This window comes from Nomascus leucogenys, chromosome 22a (genome assembly GCF_006542625.1).
Source record: "Nomascus leucogenys isolate Asia chromosome 22a, Asia_NLE_v1, whole genome shotgun sequence".
Classification (NCBI taxonomy): Eukaryota; Metazoa; Chordata; class Mammalia; order Primates; family Hylobatidae; genus Nomascus; species Nomascus leucogenys.
The window spans coordinates 81,977,762-81,996,857 of NC_044402.1; the positions used below are offsets into that span (position 1 = coordinate 81,977,762).

The 19,096-nt window shown below is 36.4% G+C and overlaps 1 protein-coding gene across 5 annotated transcripts in view; it reads right to left on the bottom strand.

Annotated features, from left to right (window-relative positions):
• CERKL (ceramide kinase like) overlaps nucleotides 1-19,096 on the bottom strand; it is a 128,790-nt gene that overhangs the window by 25,541 nt on the left and 84,153 nt on the right. The window contains exons 3-6 of one of the 5 annotated variants that reach the window (XM_012501495.2): nucleotides 16,595-16,726; nucleotides 9,105-9,168; nucleotides 8,485-8,562; nucleotides 1,655-1,797 (exon numbers count right to left, since the gene is read on the bottom strand). In XM_012501495.2, the coding sequence (XP_012356949.2) occupies nucleotides 1,655-1,797; nucleotides 8,485-8,562; nucleotides 9,105-9,168; nucleotides 16,595-16,726 (417 nt within the window). The remainder of the gene's footprint in view (nucleotides 1-1,654; nucleotides 1,798-8,484; nucleotides 8,563-9,104; nucleotides 9,169-16,594; nucleotides 16,727-19,096) is intronic. The other 4 variants (XM_030802396.1, XM_030802393.1, XM_030802394.1 and 1 more) reach the window with 4 other exon arrangements.

The following is a 19,096-nucleotide window of genomic DNA, read 5'->3' on the forward strand; positions in this document are numbered from 1 at the left end:
TTTCCTGACTTTTTAATGATTGCCATTCTAACTGGTGTGAGATGGTATCTCACTGTGGTTTTGATTTGCATTTCTCTGATGGCCAGTGATGATGGGCATTTTTTCATGTGTTTTTTGGCTGCATAAATGTCTTCTTTTGAGAAGTGTCTGTTCATGTCCTTTGCCCACTTTTTGATGGGGTTGTTTTTTTCTTGTAAATTTGTTTGAGTTCATTGTAGATTCTGGGTATTAGCCCTTTGTCAGATGAGTAGATTGCAAAAATTTTCTCCCATTCTGTAGGTTGCCTGTTCACTCTGATGGTAGTTTCTTTTGCTGTGCAGAGGCTCTTGAGTTTAATTAGATCCCATTTGTCAATTTTGGCTTTTGTTGCCATTGCTTTTGGTGTTTTAGACATGAACTCCTTGCCCATCCCTATGTCCTGACTGGTATTGCCTAGGTTTTCTTCTAGAGTTTTTATGGTTTTAGGTCTAACATGTAAATCTTTAATCCATCTTGAATTAATTTTTGTATAAGGTGTAAGGAAGGGATCCAGTTTCAGCTTTCTACATATGGCTAGCCAGTTTTCCCAGCATCATTTGTTAAATAGGGATGAGTGATTGTGTAATACAATCAGCTTTTGAATGGTGTTTCCTTTTTCTGGGTCACAGTGTTGCTCTCACGGTTCTCCCCGTCTCTGACCTCTACTTTCTCCTGCTCCCATCCTCTAATCATTCCACATGGTGAGGCAAAATGAATCCTCCTTGAACAAGCTCCAGTCAGGTTGCCCCCTTGCTCTGAAACATCCCATTATTCCCTACTGCTTATCAAATACAATTCAGAGCCCTTACTGTGGCATGCAGGAGCCTCCATGGTTGGGCCTATTTTGATACCATTATCTTCCATTGAATGGCCTTTTCACTATTCCTCTAACACTCCTGGGTTTTGTCTTTGCTTTATTACTTTTGCAGCCAAGAAAATAACTCATTCTCACCTTTTCAGGCCAGCTCCAACCCATTTTAGACCTAATCCAAGTGTCATTTACTGTATAAAGTCTTCTTTACATGCATTCACTTAATAGGCTTCAGTGAGCATCACTGTGGCATAGTCTATTCTGGATGCTGAAAAACTGCAGTGAGTAGAAAGATTAAAAAGCCTTGCCCTTAAGAATCTCACCCTTCCAAACCTTATCCTCCTTCCAGTCACAAGTAATTTTGGCATTCTCAAGGTTATCTGGTTATACTTCAATTATGCAAGTTACCATATTCACCTCATATGGAACTATAAGCAGCTAGACTGGAGTGGCCCTGTTTTGAAACTTCCTACCTGGTACTGTGTAATCATTAGATCTTTTTATGGGAAGGGAGAATAATAACCATTCCATATACTGATGGTTTAACTATATATTAAACCCTTTACTAAACCAAAGGTTAGTACTACAATAACCTTGTAATAAAGTGAATAATTTATCTGTGATCCCTATTCTATAGACTAGAAAAATAAGGCTCAAAGAGATTAAATGACTTGTCAAAAGTCTCACATTTGCTAGTGGGGATGCCAGAAGTCTGGATCTTTCAAAGTCTGTTCATTAATTCTGTGTTGTGCTGTCTAGGTTAGCAAGTAAGAAAGGAAAAGAGGGAGAAGGGTCAGTTTAATGAATCTGTAGCCATTCCCTTGCCTGCTGGTATTAAGCCAAGTGGAAGCTGTGCTCTGACAGGAGTCAGGATTCGGTCTGTTTCCATCCCAGCATTCTTCTGAGCTCTCAGAAGCAAAGCATGGGCGACTTCGCTAGCAGATCCATCTCCACCAACACAGACAACACTAGAAAAATACAAATTAAGCAAAGAAGGCAAAACTTCAGAATGATTGGTAATAAGTCATGAAATCTAGACTTCAAAATACTTTACTAATTTGTAGTCTATGTGCATGACTGCTCACATGTACCTTCAAACATGTTAATATGCGTCAATGGGTAAGACACAAATACTACACAGGTAAGTTTACTTCACAGATATAATAACTGGATAATTCCCCATAGACAAAATAGCTTTAAGTGTGTTAAGAGATATGAAAACACTTGAACATGTTAACTCACATCTGACCAGCGTTTTGCTCTGTTAACATCCAAAAGCATATAATTCTCATTTTTTGTTAATAATACTGTCATCTGCAATTCATTTAACTAACACCAACCAAAGTCATAAAATCCTGCTAATTCTCAATAAAGCTCTGAAAAGACAGGTAGCAATAAAAATCATGTAAAATATGAAGCTTTAAGAAACTGCTAATTATCATTAGTATATGAATGTAGTAATTACAAACCTGACCTGAATTTCATCTCCTTGACATTATTGCTATATGGTACTTCTAGATGTAATATTATTAGCCTTTGAGCCTAGATAGTACTACTGGTATATTTTTTAAGACTTTATGTTAAGTAGACTATGGGGGCAGAATCCATTAAAATAACACATAAGATACCAGAAATTCATTTCATAATCATTTGTGTTCAAAAGAAGCAAAATATTCTTATGTATCAAAATGTTACCAGTTAACCCAACGTAAAGTGGATTTTGCCTCAGTGAAGGCAGGTGTCACAACTCAAGGGCTACAAGGGCCCAGCAGGAATGGAAGAGTAGACTCAATCTAAAGGCGCAGCCACTTCTTTGCTGTGGCCCACTCACACCACGTGTGAGGCCTAATGGACCCAGATCTGGTTTTTCTAGAGAAGCCAGAGATTCTGATTTAAGGCTGAGTCTCCTAATTTGTAAATACTACCAACTAGCATTCAGTGTATGTAAAAACACTATTTCAAACAAAACTGCCTATGGGCCACAGTCAGCAGTAGTTACTGGTTCTCTAAGTTTCCGAAGCTCTGGAGGGTGGCGAACAGAGGCTGAAAGTGTCTTTCCAGCCAGTTCTCACCATCTTTCTCTCAGCCATCTATTCCCTCTAGTCCCCATCTTCCTCATCCCGCTAGCTCCACATAGCCTGGGCAATCCAAGTCTACTCTGGTTAGAAGACTCAAGATATGACCCAGGTCATGTTTGATTAGGTGTGTTTTATTCTTATGTCTAAACTGATTCCAGAGGTTCGCAATGTGACCACCTATTCAGAGAAAAGGAATGATGTTTACTAAGGACAAATTATATCAGGTAGCGTGTTTACTAATTTCTATTAAATCCTCAGAAGTCTGCAAAATAGGCCACAGTCCCATCTTTATGAATGAAAAAACCAAGGTTTGACTTGAAACTTACCTGATTTCAAAAATCTCCATGAGATTTCTAATCTATAAACTTAAACGTAACTCTCAATCCATGGCTGTCTAAATGCTGACATATGGGTGTGACCAAAAAGACTATGTGAAGTCATACCCCAAAAAATCTAATTTAGCACCAAAGAACTTGACCCTTACATACATAGGATGCGAACACTTAACTCCTAGAATCTTGCATACAATTATAGCATCATGCATATGTTAACATATTGCTAGGGTTATTAGAGGTGGCCTCCCTATGAGCATGTTCTGAAACATCTGAAATTTTGTCATAATACATTCTGTGTTAAATCTTTTGAAACTAATACAAATGACAATTATAATAATAAAGAAATATTTAGTGAATAATTACTATATATATATATCAGACATTTTCCTAAGCACTCTCCATGTATTAACTCATTTAAGTGGAAAAATAACTGTATGCAATAGGTACTATTACCTTCAATTTACAGATTAGGAAACTAAGACATAGAAAGATTAAGTAACTTTTTCAAGATTGTACCACTAGTAAGCAATAGAACAAGGATTTGAAATAAGACATTTTGGCCTTAGAAACTGCAATATTATTCAATATATTAGATACCTTTTCTATATATGAAACCTAATAAAAATAGCCTTATGAGAATTTTATTATTTTGAAAAACAGTTTACCAGTAGAACCACTGTGAAATTAAGTGAGTTAGAAAGAATATATATTTATTTATGTTAACAACTATTCAATCATTAAGATCATGTTCAGGTACAGTGACTCAACCTAGGAAATAAGTTTTGTAAAACAAAAATAAAATTCTAAGTCCTCCAACTAACTGAATGGACCCTCCCCTTTTGGCCATGAAGGTCACAAAGAAAATCTGAAAAACTATTCAGGTCATAACAGGAAGGGAGGTTGGATATGCCTCCTTATACCCTGTTGTCTTTTGGAGTTTAGGCACAAATGACCAGCACTGACATTAAGATGTAGATCACAGGCCAGGCGCGGTGGCTCATGCATGTAATTCCAGCACTTTGGGAGGCCAAGGGTGGATCACGAGGTCAGGAGTTCAAGATCATCCTGGCCAATATGGTGAAACCCCGTCTCTTACTAAAGACACAAAAAATTAGCTGAGCATGGTGGTGCATGCCTGTAATCCCAGCTACTCAGGAGGCTGGGGCAAGAGAATCGCTTGAACCTGGGAGACAGAGGTTGCAGTCAGCCGAGATCACGCCACTGCACTCCAGCCTGGGTGACAGGGTGAGACTTTATCTCAAAAAAAAAAAAAAAAGAGTAGATCATAAGACCGACAAAACAGACTTGGTAGCAATAAGATCCCCAACTCCAACCTGACTCTGGTATAGCATTAAATAACAAATAGCAGGCCCTAGAGGAAATCAAAGTATTTTATCTCAAAATGTATTTTGTTGACATATTTTGAAATGGCCCTGCAAAGCCATCATTTGCAGAAGAAATTTGCATTCTATAGAGAATCTCCTTCCCTTTCCAGGTCTTCTCCTGATCCAGGAGAGATTTAACTAAGAGTTTGACACCTTTTAACGTCTGATAAGAGATACTGACCATCTGTTCTCTCTGAAGCCTGATATCTGGAGGCTTCATCTACATAACAAGAACCTGTGTTTCCACAACCCCATTTATCTTTATTTTTATAATTTTTTATTTTATTTTATTTATTTTTTTTTTTTTGAGACAGAGTCTCACTCTGTTGCCCAGGCTGGAGAACAATGCTGTGATCTCAGCTCACTGCAACCTCTGCCTCCTGGGTCCAAGTGATTCTCCTGCTTCAGCCTCCCAAGTAGCTGAGACTACAGGCACACGCCATCACACCCGGCTAATTTTTGTATTTTTACTAGAGACGGGGTTTTGCCATGTTGGCCAGGCTGATCTCAAACTCCTGACCTCAGGTGATCTCCCCTCTTAGGCCTCCTAAAGTGCTGGGATTACAGGTGTAAGCCACTACTGAGCCACTGCACCCAGCCTACACCACCCTGTTTATCTTAACTCAAGCATTTCTTTCTGCTGACTTCTAATCTTTCAGCAAAGCTTATCAACCAACTGACAATCAGAAAATCATTGAATTCACCTGTGAGCTCCCCTCCCCACCAGCTCCATGATATCCCGCCTCTCTGGGCCAAACCAATGAATACCCTACATTTATCGATTTATGTCTTTGGCTATAACTTCTGTATCCCTAAAACGTATAAAACCAAGTTGTAACCCAACTACTGTGGGCACATGTTCTCAGGACCCCCTGGGGCTGTCATAGGCCATGATTACTCATATTTGGCTCAAAATAAACCTCTTTAAATATTTTACAGTTTGGCTTTTTTCATCAACAGCTTCTTACAAAAATATCACAAGAGTCTAAATACTACAAGAAAGGCAAAAAGCAAAATATTCAATCATTTATAGTGAGTTAATCACACTTGTGTCACTCTAAAACATCAACCTTAGAGTAACTAATCCTTGCCATGGCTCCAAACAGAATTACTCTGTCTAGAAAAGAAACACTGGGTGATAATGTATCCTTTTTTAAGGAGTGATAAAGATTTTTTTAATGAATTTTTTTATACTTATCTATGAACCCATCACCTATGAAATGTTCAATATATTATTGTAGTTTTGATTCACAGTTTTTTTCTTTCTGGAAAAAGGTTTGTTTTTGTTTTTTACCTTACTAAGTAATACAGATATGTTCAATCTGATAAAATGTCAATATAATCCAAATAATGTCTAGATTATTATGGGTCTAATTAATGGTGAAATGAACAAGAGAAAAGTAACTCAACAATTTTTTAAAAAATTCTGAAACAAATATTAATAGCGAGGAATTCAGATGTTTACAATTGCATAAAATCTACAGATTTTTTAAACTATACTCACACTTATAAATGCAAGTGTTACTGCTTCAAGTCTATGCAGCTGATATTCTTTTATTTTCCTTCCTAAAACTTCCTACTCATGCCTGGTAAAATAGGGAGCAATATAGAATCTGAAGCTCTCATAAGGTTTAACAGTGGATCTTAGAGTGTTTCCTAGGACACACTGCAGTGGAGAACCAGCTGTCATAAGTGCTGATACACTGTTTCTGTTGGGTTTAGAAATGTCACAAGATGTCTCGTAGAAACATATGTAATTCATTAAAAAAATAAATATACAACTCCAAAATCTTAGGAAATAGCATTTCTTAAACATTACTTACCAAATCGCTTTGCTTTACTAAATACTATACATAGAATCTTTCTTGGCTCTTAACTTCTTCAGCCTGTATCTAGAAACCAAACTGTTAGGTGATTTCCTAATCACTCCCTATTAATAATTCCACTAGTGTCAGACGGAGGTGCTTCAGGCTAAAGTTCTTAAAGAAATTTGAGTCTGTCTCTCATCAAAATGCCATAGCCTTTTGGGGTTAACCTTCTCTCCTCTCTGCATCTTTTCTAAAAATTTCTCCCCAAATTTTCCTTCAGCCACTCTTTGGAACAGGTTCAGGAATAGAAAACTCACCAATGTAAAATATTCCATTTTCAAACAATTTTACTTGCAAGAGAATTGTTCCTTTGAAGTACCTGAAGAAACTGTTTCTATTATTCTCCTCATACATCTCTCTATGTAATTCTAAGTACAGTGACTTAAAATTGCCATTTTATTAAGATAATTACCCAACTACCATATCAGCTTCTACTGGGAAAACTGAACCCACAAAAATAAATAAGCTATTTAAAGTGGTCCCCAATCTTTTCGGCACCAAGAACCTTTTTTTGTGGGAAGATAATTTTTCCATGGACTGCAGGGTGGGGTGGGAGACAGATGGTTTCAGGATGAAACTGTTCCACCTCAGATCATCAAGCATTAGATTCTCATCAACAGCGTGCAACCTAGATCCCTCGCATGCCCAGTTATATCCCTCGCATGCCCAGTTCACAATAGGGTTCGCACTCTTGTGAGAATCTACTGCTGCTGCTGACCTGACAGGAGGTGGAGCTCAGGCGGAAATGATCCCTCTCCTGCCACTCACCTCCTGCTGTGCTTCCCAGTTCCTAAAAGGCCACTGACTGATATTGGTCTGCAGCCTCGGAGTTGGGGACCCCTGATTTAAAGAGTCTTAGAACACGGAAGATGACTTTCAGTAGAAATTTGAAATTATTGTAAGTCTGAAATAAATCAGCATGCCATAGAGTTTAGAAACACTTACATAACTCAATTCATATAATGGTTAGGCCAAACTATTTGGTTTGTAAAATATAATAACTGAAAAATCTATATATCTTTTAGCTCTACACTGAAAAATAACAACACCTGCCATGAAAAATAAATAAGGATTAAATATGTTCAGGTAAAGAGAAAAATATTACTGTACTACACTTCAGCAATAGTCTTTCTTCATTCTGCGAAGTTCTTTTCATCCCTTTACCCAGTACAAATACCAGTAAAACATATTGATAGATACTGCATTCATCAGAACATTTGTAATGCTGCTGTGTAAGACCAAGTTTAATATCTGTGATATCTTTATTCTCTTTATCTAATCAAGTTTTGAAGCAGGGACTCATTTACAATGCAGCTACCTTCATGTACTGATGAGGTCTGGTGAGGGACTATGCAGCATATTCAAATAGGTAGTTGGTGTGCATGATTCCCACAAGGAGTTTTCTTAAATTGTATACTTGTAAGACAATTTTCTAAATGAAGCCTATTAATGTTTTTGTCTACCTCTAAGTATAAAGTTCTGAAGTAATCTCCTACCCCATATTTTTGATTCCCAATGCTTATATATTATGGCTATCTAGATTTACTTCCCTCAATTAGATTCCTTTGGGAAAAATCATGTTTTACTTACCACATTTTCTTTCTCAACAGCTATTGTTTTCTCTTCATCCAATAAATAAATAAATATGCATTTCTGAAAAACAGCCCTGCCAATGCTCCATTTTGATTGCATCACTTCCCTCCCCAGAACATTCAAATCAGTCTTTGGGAAGGTTAATGCCTTTCACTTTGGTGAAAGTACAGACCTAACTCCCTTTCCTGACCTTATGGGTCTTTGCCCCCTGCCCATCACCATGTAACACAAATAATTCACACACTTGTCAACTTTTTAAATTATCAAATATCTACTCACGTAAAAAAAACTTCCCTAAAGGAATATAATACGTTTTAGTCTTACACATCAATCCAACACTTTAGCAAATTGGTTCACCTAATTTTAAAAAATGGCAATGAAATTTATATCACTTGCCTTAGTTCTAATGTTTGCATGACAGTGAACAATCTCTGTACACTCCAATGTATTGCAAACAATGGTTTCCGATGCCCACTGTGAATAACATACCTAAATTGTAGTCACTACATTATGAGATTAAAATTATTTCTTATTCTTTCTGAAAATAATGCATTTATTTACTTGTATTTATAAAATATCTTCCCTCAATCTATCACAGACAAATTAACCAATGGGTAGCTATTAAACCTATCAATTAATTTGCAAAAGAGGATCATCATATAGTTATGCCATGTGACCAGTATAACATCTTCCATTAGTGCTTCTCTAGATATATGGTAAAAGCCAATAATTATAGATGCAAATGTATGCACATCAGTAAGTATAGGGTAGTACACTGTCATTTCCCAGTATTTATAATTAGATTCCTCTTTTTGCTTTCCTATGCCAGATCCTGAGAGATAGATGACCATGTCATATTATCATTAATTATTGTTACATAGATATGAACAAGATAGAGCCAAAGTACATAGATTACAAATATTTTTAAATGTTAGGTTCCAAATATGGAGCTAAAACTAGTGAAGGCATTTAATACATAAATGATATAACATATATTGATTAATAATATAACCTACCCATCAAATCCCTGGAGTTCACATTCCTTAAGCAGTGACAGAGCGTGCCCTTCATATTCCATTACTATTAAAAAAACACATACACATACACAAAATAAAAGTTTCAAACAATGATCACACTTTTTAACTTGTTCTGACAAAATAATATGATAAACATATGGTCAAGTCATAAAACAACATTTATTCTTGAATAGTTATATTTTAATTATGGGCAAGAGGGACTAAGTGTTACTGGCCTGATGTTTTATAGCTTTATGTAAGAGAAGGTCATATATTTGCTTCAACTACATAAGTCATTTGGGAATATCCCACACATAGTGGTTACAGAATTTATCCTGGTGCCTGTTTAGTATTCCCTAAATAAGACACATGTCCTTTAAATCAGAGGCTTAGGAGGAGCAGTATTTTGGAAATAAGGCATATTAGCTGGCATTGAACAGTCAATGTTAAATCGGTTTGGCAACCTTACATGAATAAATTAGTCAAAAGGTTAGTGTAAGATTTACAAACTAGAAGAATGTGTACTGGAACTGTTAGACTAAAAAGAGGAAGAGTTGGATGTGAAAATACAAAGTAAAGCCAACACCAATTATAGGAGACCCAGACCCAAGAAGGAGGGTGGCACACAGGCCCACCAGAGCTCAGACCCTCTGAGGAAATGAATCTGTCACTCCGTATCGCTGTCTCCACAGTCACCGATGCCCTACGCAGTATTGTAAATGCCAGTGAAGACAGGATAAACGGGCACACTGCAGATGGCACCAAGCATCACAACCACATTTAGCATTTTCCAGGGCAGCTCTGCCAGAAGAGACAGCCCAGCTGTATCTACCCATCAAAGATTTCTGCTGACTGACATGACATTGCAGATGGATTTTTTTGTGTAAGAATGTGTGTCATTATATGCAAGATTACATTAATCTTTCATGCCTGTCTGTCCCTGGTGCCAGCATGGTTCAAGCTTTTCCTACAATGTTTTTAGATATTGTTAAAAATTATTAGTCCTGGTGTCTAAAAGAATCATTCTGTATCCAGCAGTGTTACATTGTAATTCTCCCATAGCTTATTCAAAATGCCTTAACACTCACATGAATAAAACCTCTCTATATTAAATTCCAATCAGAAGAAAGCCATAATAAAACTACATATAAAATATTAATATTAATAAAGTTGAAAGGTTATCAAAGATGTGCACTGATCATTCATTTATAACTACAGCAAGTAGTTACAACCTTAAAATGCAAAATAAAACATCTTACATATACACATTAAAAATAAGATTATGAAAAAATATTTATGCTAAGAATCAGTTTACCAAGCCTTACTTTTATACCAAAGCTTACATTGGTAAAGTTTTTCAAATCCAATAATGAGCTTTAGAACTGTGTTATTATTGAATGCTATTTTTATTTTTTTTAATTTGTAATAGTCTTTTTTTGATATTATGGGTGGAATTTGATTATACACTAATGCAACCTGTCTGAAAATAGCAATTTTTAAAGTAACATTGTAAAAGTTCAGTAAAATCAAAGATCTAGAACAAAGAAAGAAAATGAAAAGAACCTGACTATCTACATCTATAAAATATATCAGCAAACTGAACAAAATGAATTAATCTTTGGCCTCAGGAATTTGCATTCTGGAGAAAGACAATATATGCTAATGAAATAATGAATTGTAATATGGAGTAATAGGTGGTTATAAAAAACGATATTAGGCAAAAGGATAAAGAGTGATCTGAATTACTATTTAGATATAGTAGAAAGGACCAAATATGTATTTAGACAGGCTATTGTGGGCCCTGGAACCAGTGACAGCCAGATTCAAATCATCCCCCTACAAACAAACATAAAGGATTGCTAGACAAATGTAATTCCAAAAAATGTAACCCAGCCTCTTCTTTCATCTATTTGCCTTTTCCTATGAGATTGCCAACCTGTGCTGTTTCTAAATAGGAGATGTGAAGCTTTCACAGTTTACAGGTCTTTGAACACAGTTCTCACTGCTGGGAATTTCCCCCTCCCCTCTTTGGTGCAAATGCAACTTCTTCAGGAAGACAAGAGAAAGTCTTAAGGTTGATACTCAATGTTGATGGGAAAATCAGCTGAAATAAAATCAGGCGAGATTTGATTTGGACATAAGGAAACATTTCTTGGTCTGGTGATAAAATTCTAGTGTGGGATATGATACTGAAATGTCATTTTCTTTCCTGTCCTGTAGGTACTTTAAAGTTAGTAAGCTCAAAACAGAATCCATTATGTATACCTTCAAATATATTCTCTCTCAAATATATTGTTCTTTTTGTGTTCCCTCATCTACTCCAAGACAGGAAAATGACTTCTTTCTAGATTGTCCCTTTCCTCCACTCTCCAGAACCACTCCATGGCCAAGGCCAGTGGTTTCTGTCTTTAAATTATGCCATAGCATTCCTCCATTTCTCCCAGCTAATTCCCCAAATTAGCTGATTGATCTGATCACTAAATATCTTTCATGTGTAGACAAGTTAAGTATCTGTAACCAGAAAATCTAAAATCCAAAACACTTCAACATCTAAAAATTTTGGAGCACTGACATGACGTTCAAAGTAAATGCTCATTGGAGTATTTTCAATTTCAGATTTTCAAATTAGAGAGATGCTGAAGTGGTTAAGTATAATGCAAATATTCCAAAAGCTAAAAACATCCTAAATCTGTAACAGTTCTGGTCCCAAGCCTTTCAGATAAGGGATACTCCACCTGTACTACAATAGCCTTTTATCTTGTCTCCCTCAAACCTCTCGCCCACTCTAGCCAGAATAACCATTTTCAGATACATATTTAATCATATCACTTTTTTGTATATACCCCATTAGTGAGTCTTCATTGTCCCCAGGTATAAAGTTCCAACTTCCTAACTCACATCTGAATGTTGGGAACAGGATTGGCCATATACACCTACAATTATTTAAGAGGTAATAAAAAGAATCTTTTACACAGAATTATCTTTCTCTCTAGCTAGATATGATGCATGAACATTTACTTTTCAGATTTTGTATTAAAATGCAGGTAAAATTGGAAGGAGTGATGCCTCAGGCTACTGCAATCTTTTGTGACACAGTTTCATTAGATGGCCTAGCTTTCTGCTGGGTGAGATTTAGAAAGGCAAGAGGCATTTCCAAGAAACGGACAGCTTCAAGTAGAGCCAAAAACAACTAGAGAAACACTATAAAGAGGCTTGTTAACAGCCATGTTAGAAGCATGATTTTAGGAGAAAGAAGAGGAAAATGATAACAAACACCACTTTCTTGACAACTCTACCCAGGAAGTAAAATTATCTGGTGACTAGGCACTCCCAAGAGCCCTGAGCTGGCAGAGATCAAGGTTTCCTTCAGATAAATGTCTTTGACTATGATAATGATAATGACCATGATAAGGTCTAGCAGCTCTGTTAATGCAAAAAGTAACTGAAGGCGATGGAAGTACCTATCGTGAACAAGAGATGAGGGGCAGACAGGATATCTGTCTTCAAATATCTCAATGACTCTTATACAACACATGGGGCACATTTATTTCATATCACAAGAGATAACATTAACTCTAGTACATAAAAATTACAAAGAGGCAAATGTCAGCTCACAAGTTCTCATTTTGTACAGTTTATGCCTAGCGCAAAGGTACTTGGCGACGGGAATGATGAATTTGCAATCTAACAAATGACCTTAGGATGAATCTAGTGACCTTGGGCTGAATATTTTTGAAATATGAATATTTTGAAAGTATGAAATATTTTTTCATAAATATCGAGCCAATATGCATACTAAAATGGTTTCATAAGCAAATGATGAATTAGCCTGGAAGAAAGGGCACCTTTTTGTAGGTCAACACAGAGGACACGCCTTTTCTAATCTGCCCAAAGGTACAGTAACTCTGAACGTTCATCAGAATGTCAAACAGTATTGTCCAGTAACAACATACTCTGCCTCTAGTGTAGGTGGCCAAGCCAAAGTTGAGTGCCACACACCTGTGCTCCACCCACAAGGAGAAAATTGAACCATATGGCCTCGAAAGTTCTTTTCAGTCTGATTTCTCTGCTGCCTTAACTTTTTCACTCTATTGCTCTATGAATTATCCTATGGATCTCTGATCCTCAAAATATCTGTCACACATTTAATGGCACAATCTCTAAAACTTGCTTTGTTTTAGAAGCAAGAGAAATGATATCATATGCCAGCATGGGCTCATTGTTCATACTCTTCTTTGTGTATGAATAGGTAATTAGGAAAAAATAATTCTTTCCAGGTTCTCCCAGAAGTTTTTCTGATGCTATTAGATAAGATACTACCTTGGTGGTGGTAGCAGATTGGGGATGCAACTTTAGCACGAATACTTCAAAAGATGCTGATCTATATTCAGAAGTAGTTAGGATTCCAGCACAGCCCAAAATGAAAGATGTATATTTTTATTAATGTGGCAAGATCCATTTTTAAAATAAATTTATGAAAAAATTACAGTACCTTAGAGTGTATATATCTAGCTGTAATTGATCATATTATACTTCATATTTATATAGCACTATTTCCTAATTAACTCATCATATAGGGTTTATTTGTAATTCCAATTCCATTTGGACTCAACCATTCACACAAGGATACATTAAAACAATGTCCCACTGGACATGCAGAAGATATGTCCTCTTTCTGCTTTACTTTGCCATATACTTTTCAAATAAAGTACGAATTCAATCTTATTATGACATAATTTTTGAAACTGAAACTAACAGTATTATGAGCATCTTTCTGTAGTATAATATACAAAGTTTCAAATACATTATTTCAACTACAAAAATAACACTGTAAGATAGGCAGGAAGACTAAAACTTTTCAAATATTCACAGGTTTATTCAAGAAATATTTTTCATAAATATTGAGCCAATACGCATACTAAAATGGTTTTATAAGCGAATGATGTAATTTTATAAATTTGCCTGTAGGAGGAGTGTTAGGCAGCTAATAATTAGCCATTCTGCACAAATGTAAGTAAATTCTAAATTTGCTTTACGGAATATTCTATTGTTTTACGTTTAAATATGGTACTTAGTAATATTTACAAATTTAGAGAAAAAAATCCTAGAACATAATATTTTTGTCTCCAATACAATTAAGAAGGAAAGCACATTTAGATGATTTCCTCTGCCTTAGTTCAGGCCTTGTATATCAGTTTTCTTGTCTCCAGTCTCTTTTTCTCTCTTCCTTTTTAATTTTAATTCTGCTGGTAGAGTCATCTTTGCCAAACCAGATTGCAACACTATGATAAAAAAAATATTTACACCAACTGTGGATCAATACATGATGAGTAAACTGCTGAGTGCAGCATAAGGATCCATCCATAACCTGGAATTATACCTCCTGTAGTATACATTGTTGAGAGCCTTCCTAGAAGTCATTTTGCCCTTTCTTCTCCCTAACAGAATCCAGATTCAACTGAGGCATTTCAGTCATCAGGAAAAGGGGATCTGGCCTCAGCCCCTGGGAAGAGTCTTGATGGTTAAATAAATGATTATTCCAGATTGACTGCGCTAATACAGTATCTGTGCCCAAACTTAAAAAAGGAAATTTTAATTCATCTTCAGGATTAAAGCATGTTGGGTCTCTCTTGCACACATATGCACACCTCTCCCTATCCCACTGGATATTAATAAGAAAGGATGAAACTCACGGGCAGCTATTTTATGATGATAGAATAAGATTTCAGATAATGTCAAAACTGAGGAAAGTAGAGCAAAGTTATGGCACAAACTCTCCAGATGTATGGGTGTAACACACGTTGACTCTCTCACACACACACACACACACACTCTCTCTCTTCGCCCCCCTCCCAACTTTTACAGTACATGCCTGTTAGCCTGACTTCCTTCCCTTTCTGTCTGCCTCTTAAAAACTGCATAGTTCAAATGCTTTTCTTGAATCTTCCGATCAAAATATCATCTCTGAGACATCAAAGTTACTTTACATATACCCCAGCTATAATGGTTTTAAGTATCTCTTTGAATCTCTAATAATGTAGAAAGTCATCCAATTGCAAGTATGATAGCTTATTCATCTCGCATCCTGCACAATGTTGAACACAGAGCACGCATACAATGAGATTCCTGAAGTGAATGCTATATAGCAATATCCATGTTAAGCTGCTTTGTAGTATTCACATGTAAAAGCAATGAACAAAATAGTCATTGAGTATGCCAATGTGTTTATTCAACTTTTAATTGTCTCACCCTAATACAAATCTCAAACTTTTCCTTCAGCCAATCTTTGGAAATCTTCAGTAGAAAAAAACCATAAATCTAAGTCTTCTCTTTTACTTTTAAATCACCTCTAAATAAGCCAAAGGTCACAAACATGAAAGGTTAACTTCTTCACTATAACTTTATTTTAATTCAAAAATTCCTTTTGAGTTTTTCACTGTAGTTTCTCTCAAACCTCTATAGTTATGCACATTTCATGGGGGCTGACCTTCCTACAAAACTTGCTTTTTTTCTTTTTTTGGAACTCTCTTCTACCTCAATCCATCAAATCACCAGGTGTAGGCTTCAATGACATTATTAACATCTTGAAACCTCTCTCCTTTGTTTACAGCTGAGTAAAGCCACATCACTGTGAATCCCTTCCCTAGGAATCTATAAATGGGACTAGGAAGTTCCAATTGCACTCTGGGCTTGTCCCCTGAGTAGTCTTATTTTATAATACTTTTCATCAATTAAAATTTATTGCAAATTTCCACTGTTAGCGAAGCCACATAAAATAAAGCTAGGAAGGTTGCGATTCTCCATAGCATCAACTCTTCTACTCAGTTCCCCACCATATGAAAATAAGTCTCAAAGAAACAAAGAAGTGTGACCACCAAATTTAAAAAATCAAAAAGGATATTACTAATCATCTATTAATTTTAGCATTAACAAGTTTATATTTTCATTGGCACAAACCTAAATACATTTCTTAGTTTAGACAACGAATTTCAGCTTTTAGCATCTCTAAATTCATCTATTAATAAAACCAGCAGTTCAGTGCTTAGTTTTGACCTAACCAGCAGGGGTCAGAGTCAGAACGAAAACAACCCAAGGAAGAATTCCATGGAAAGACATCAACTATATAAGTGAGCAAAAAATCAATTTCTTGCCTAACTGCAAAATTAATGTGTAAATAGCAAACATCTCCATAAAGATGTAAACAAGTATACTTGTTTACAAGCTTCCTTTGTAATTATATCTAACAATTGTTTAGGTCTGAAAAAAAATCTGAAAAAGTTATAAAGAGAAAATATTAATATTCTAATAAAAATAACACAACAAAAATAATTAAATTATAACCCTCGAGCTGGCTGCAGTAGGTTACAAAGACATAAAAATGCTGTAGATATTACAAGTAGTTTCCCAAGTTTGCATTAAGGACAAATTCAGATTATCTTGCTTTTGTATGTTTTTATAGATGGTGAAATTATATTCTGAAAATTACTTACTTGTTACATCAGTTTTTATTCCTGCAAGCTTCAACAGAGGTTCAACCTTCTCATAATAAACCTGGGTAGCTTCTTTTTTGTGACTTTGGGGGTTAAGGAGTATTTTTAATGACTTCGGTCTGTTTGGAAAGCCTAAGAAGAAATTTTAAAGACAAAGTTGTAAAGTCCTTGTCATCATTTTTTTTCTTTCCCTTTAAAATGACACACAAGTCTGCTAGAATGTTATATGCATTTAAATAGTATTTGCTATTTTTATTTGAAATTCTTGCAAGAGTATTCTGAATATAACTTTATTTGAAAACATTTTCCTAGCTGTGAAATAGGTATATCCTTCTTAAAATAAATCATGAGTTAGAACAATATATTTAATTTATGGAAGAAGATGCAAAAAAAAAAAGAGGCAACTTTGTGAATATTAGGCAGTGCATATGTGTATTTACCAAACCACAATATATCAAACGTTCTTTTAGCATTTGTTTCTGGAAAAAAAGCAATGGACTGTAACAAATAGAAAGGTACATTTCCTCTCCTTAGCTAAATGTGCTCATTATTGGAATTGGGCACCCCAGTGACCCCAGGGCTACCAACGCCTGCCTGACCTACTGATGAGTCCAGTGCAGAATAGAGGAAGCAGGGATGGGTCAGTGTCAGTACCAAGTGCAGTGCATGCTGGGAGTTAAAAAGAGGGTTTCGGTCAAAGTTCAAGCCTGAAAAGGGGCCAGGGGAGAAAGAACTCTTTTGGGAATTGGGAAAGCAACGCCTCTCAGCAGGGATTCGATGATAGTGCTGCCTCACAGTTGGGGCTGAGATTTGATACTACAATTTTCTGGGCTTGCAAGATGCTTATCTCTTCAAACCCAGTTGGAGCAGGTGCAAAGCAAATTTTCTGTTGTTAGGAAGGGGCAGGAGGGACTGAGGAGCAAAAAGAAAGCTGACAACCGTTTCTTTTATGGTCAGCTGCTCTCAGAGGGCCACGTTTAAAGATTAAAGAAGCAGTTATTAACATCTATTTTTAATAAAAACCATTACTAAAAAGACAAGTGAAAATTGTCCACTACAAGGAGTCAGTGTTACATACGTCAAGTAGAGAGAATATTTTACTTCTCATTATATTTGACACAATAAAGTATTTCAACAGGACATACCGTTTTGATTTTAAGGAGAGTTTTAGACGAGGAAGAGATAGGGTCATGATAAACTCCTTAAACATTCCTGGTGAAACTGCCTAGGGCCCTTTTTGGTAAAAAGCCTGCGTCAGCCTCCAATCACTCAGGCTGGAAACCTCAAAACCGTGCTCAATGCCTTCCTTTTTCCTTGCCACCTTTGAATGGGTGCTCAGATTCATAAGATGGTAGCTGCTTGCTTCCGTGCCTTCTCCCTTCTCCCACTGATGTCCTCTGACTTGGGGACCATGCCCAGGCATGCTGGCTGTCCTCCCCTTCCACTGCATCCTCTGGCATCACAGCTCTGATAAGTGCTGCACAGTTCAAAGGCAGCTATGGCTCATTGCTGCCTCAAGAGCGAGCCCAAACCCCTTAAAATGACATTCAGAACCCTCCTGCTCCCAATCCCACTCACTCTCCTCTCCTTCCTGTTACACGTGTTAAAGAAACATGTTTTGAGCATTTGTGCTAAGTACTGGGAAGAAGGGCCAAGGGATTAAGATATGATTCGTGCTTTAAAGGAGGAAGATGTATGCACAAATACAGACAGCACAAAACACAGAGGCTGGTTAACAGAGAAGCACAAAGTACAACTGAGTGTGTGAGAGACGGTGGTTAATTCTTATTAGGGATCTGGAAAAGGCTTCAAGAGAAGGGAGTATCTGAGCGGGGTTTTTGGCTTGTGCTGTTTTCACCCCCTAAAATTTCCTCCCTCATTACCCCTCATCCCACCCTTGAGCAAAACAGCAGGGGTGAAAATTTTAGGCAGTGAGAGCTGCCTGAGCAAATAAATGGGCTAAATGCAGAGGGTTTTTATGTTCCATTTCAACTTCCTTATCAAGGTCCAAAACCACTGTATTATTGCCAAATTCCTAGTCTGCTGGGCCTTCCTTTGTTCAGACAGTTTTTCCTTTATGCTCTACCCCATCCCCACTTTTGTCAAAATTTTATGACTTTTCAAAGCTCACTTCAAACAACACTTCCTCAGTAAAGCCTTTCTTAATCAGCAACAGAGTTCACCTCTCTGAAGTTTGTCTCAGAGTAAGGCTTCTCTGCTCACACTTTACTCTATGTTCCTCTATTACTGATCTTTATACTATTTACATGAAAGGACTCGGATGAAAGACCCAAACTGAGACAATACAACATCGAATAATAACAGTATTATACAACATTGAATTTTCTAAACACCCAACTTCATGAGTAATACTGACACTAAACAAACAAAAGATGAGAAGGGAACATTCTGTTCTATAGAATATTAAGGTAATTAATAAATATAGAAGAATTATACAGTGAGAGAAATCACTATTTTCAGTCATCACAATAATTACTGATT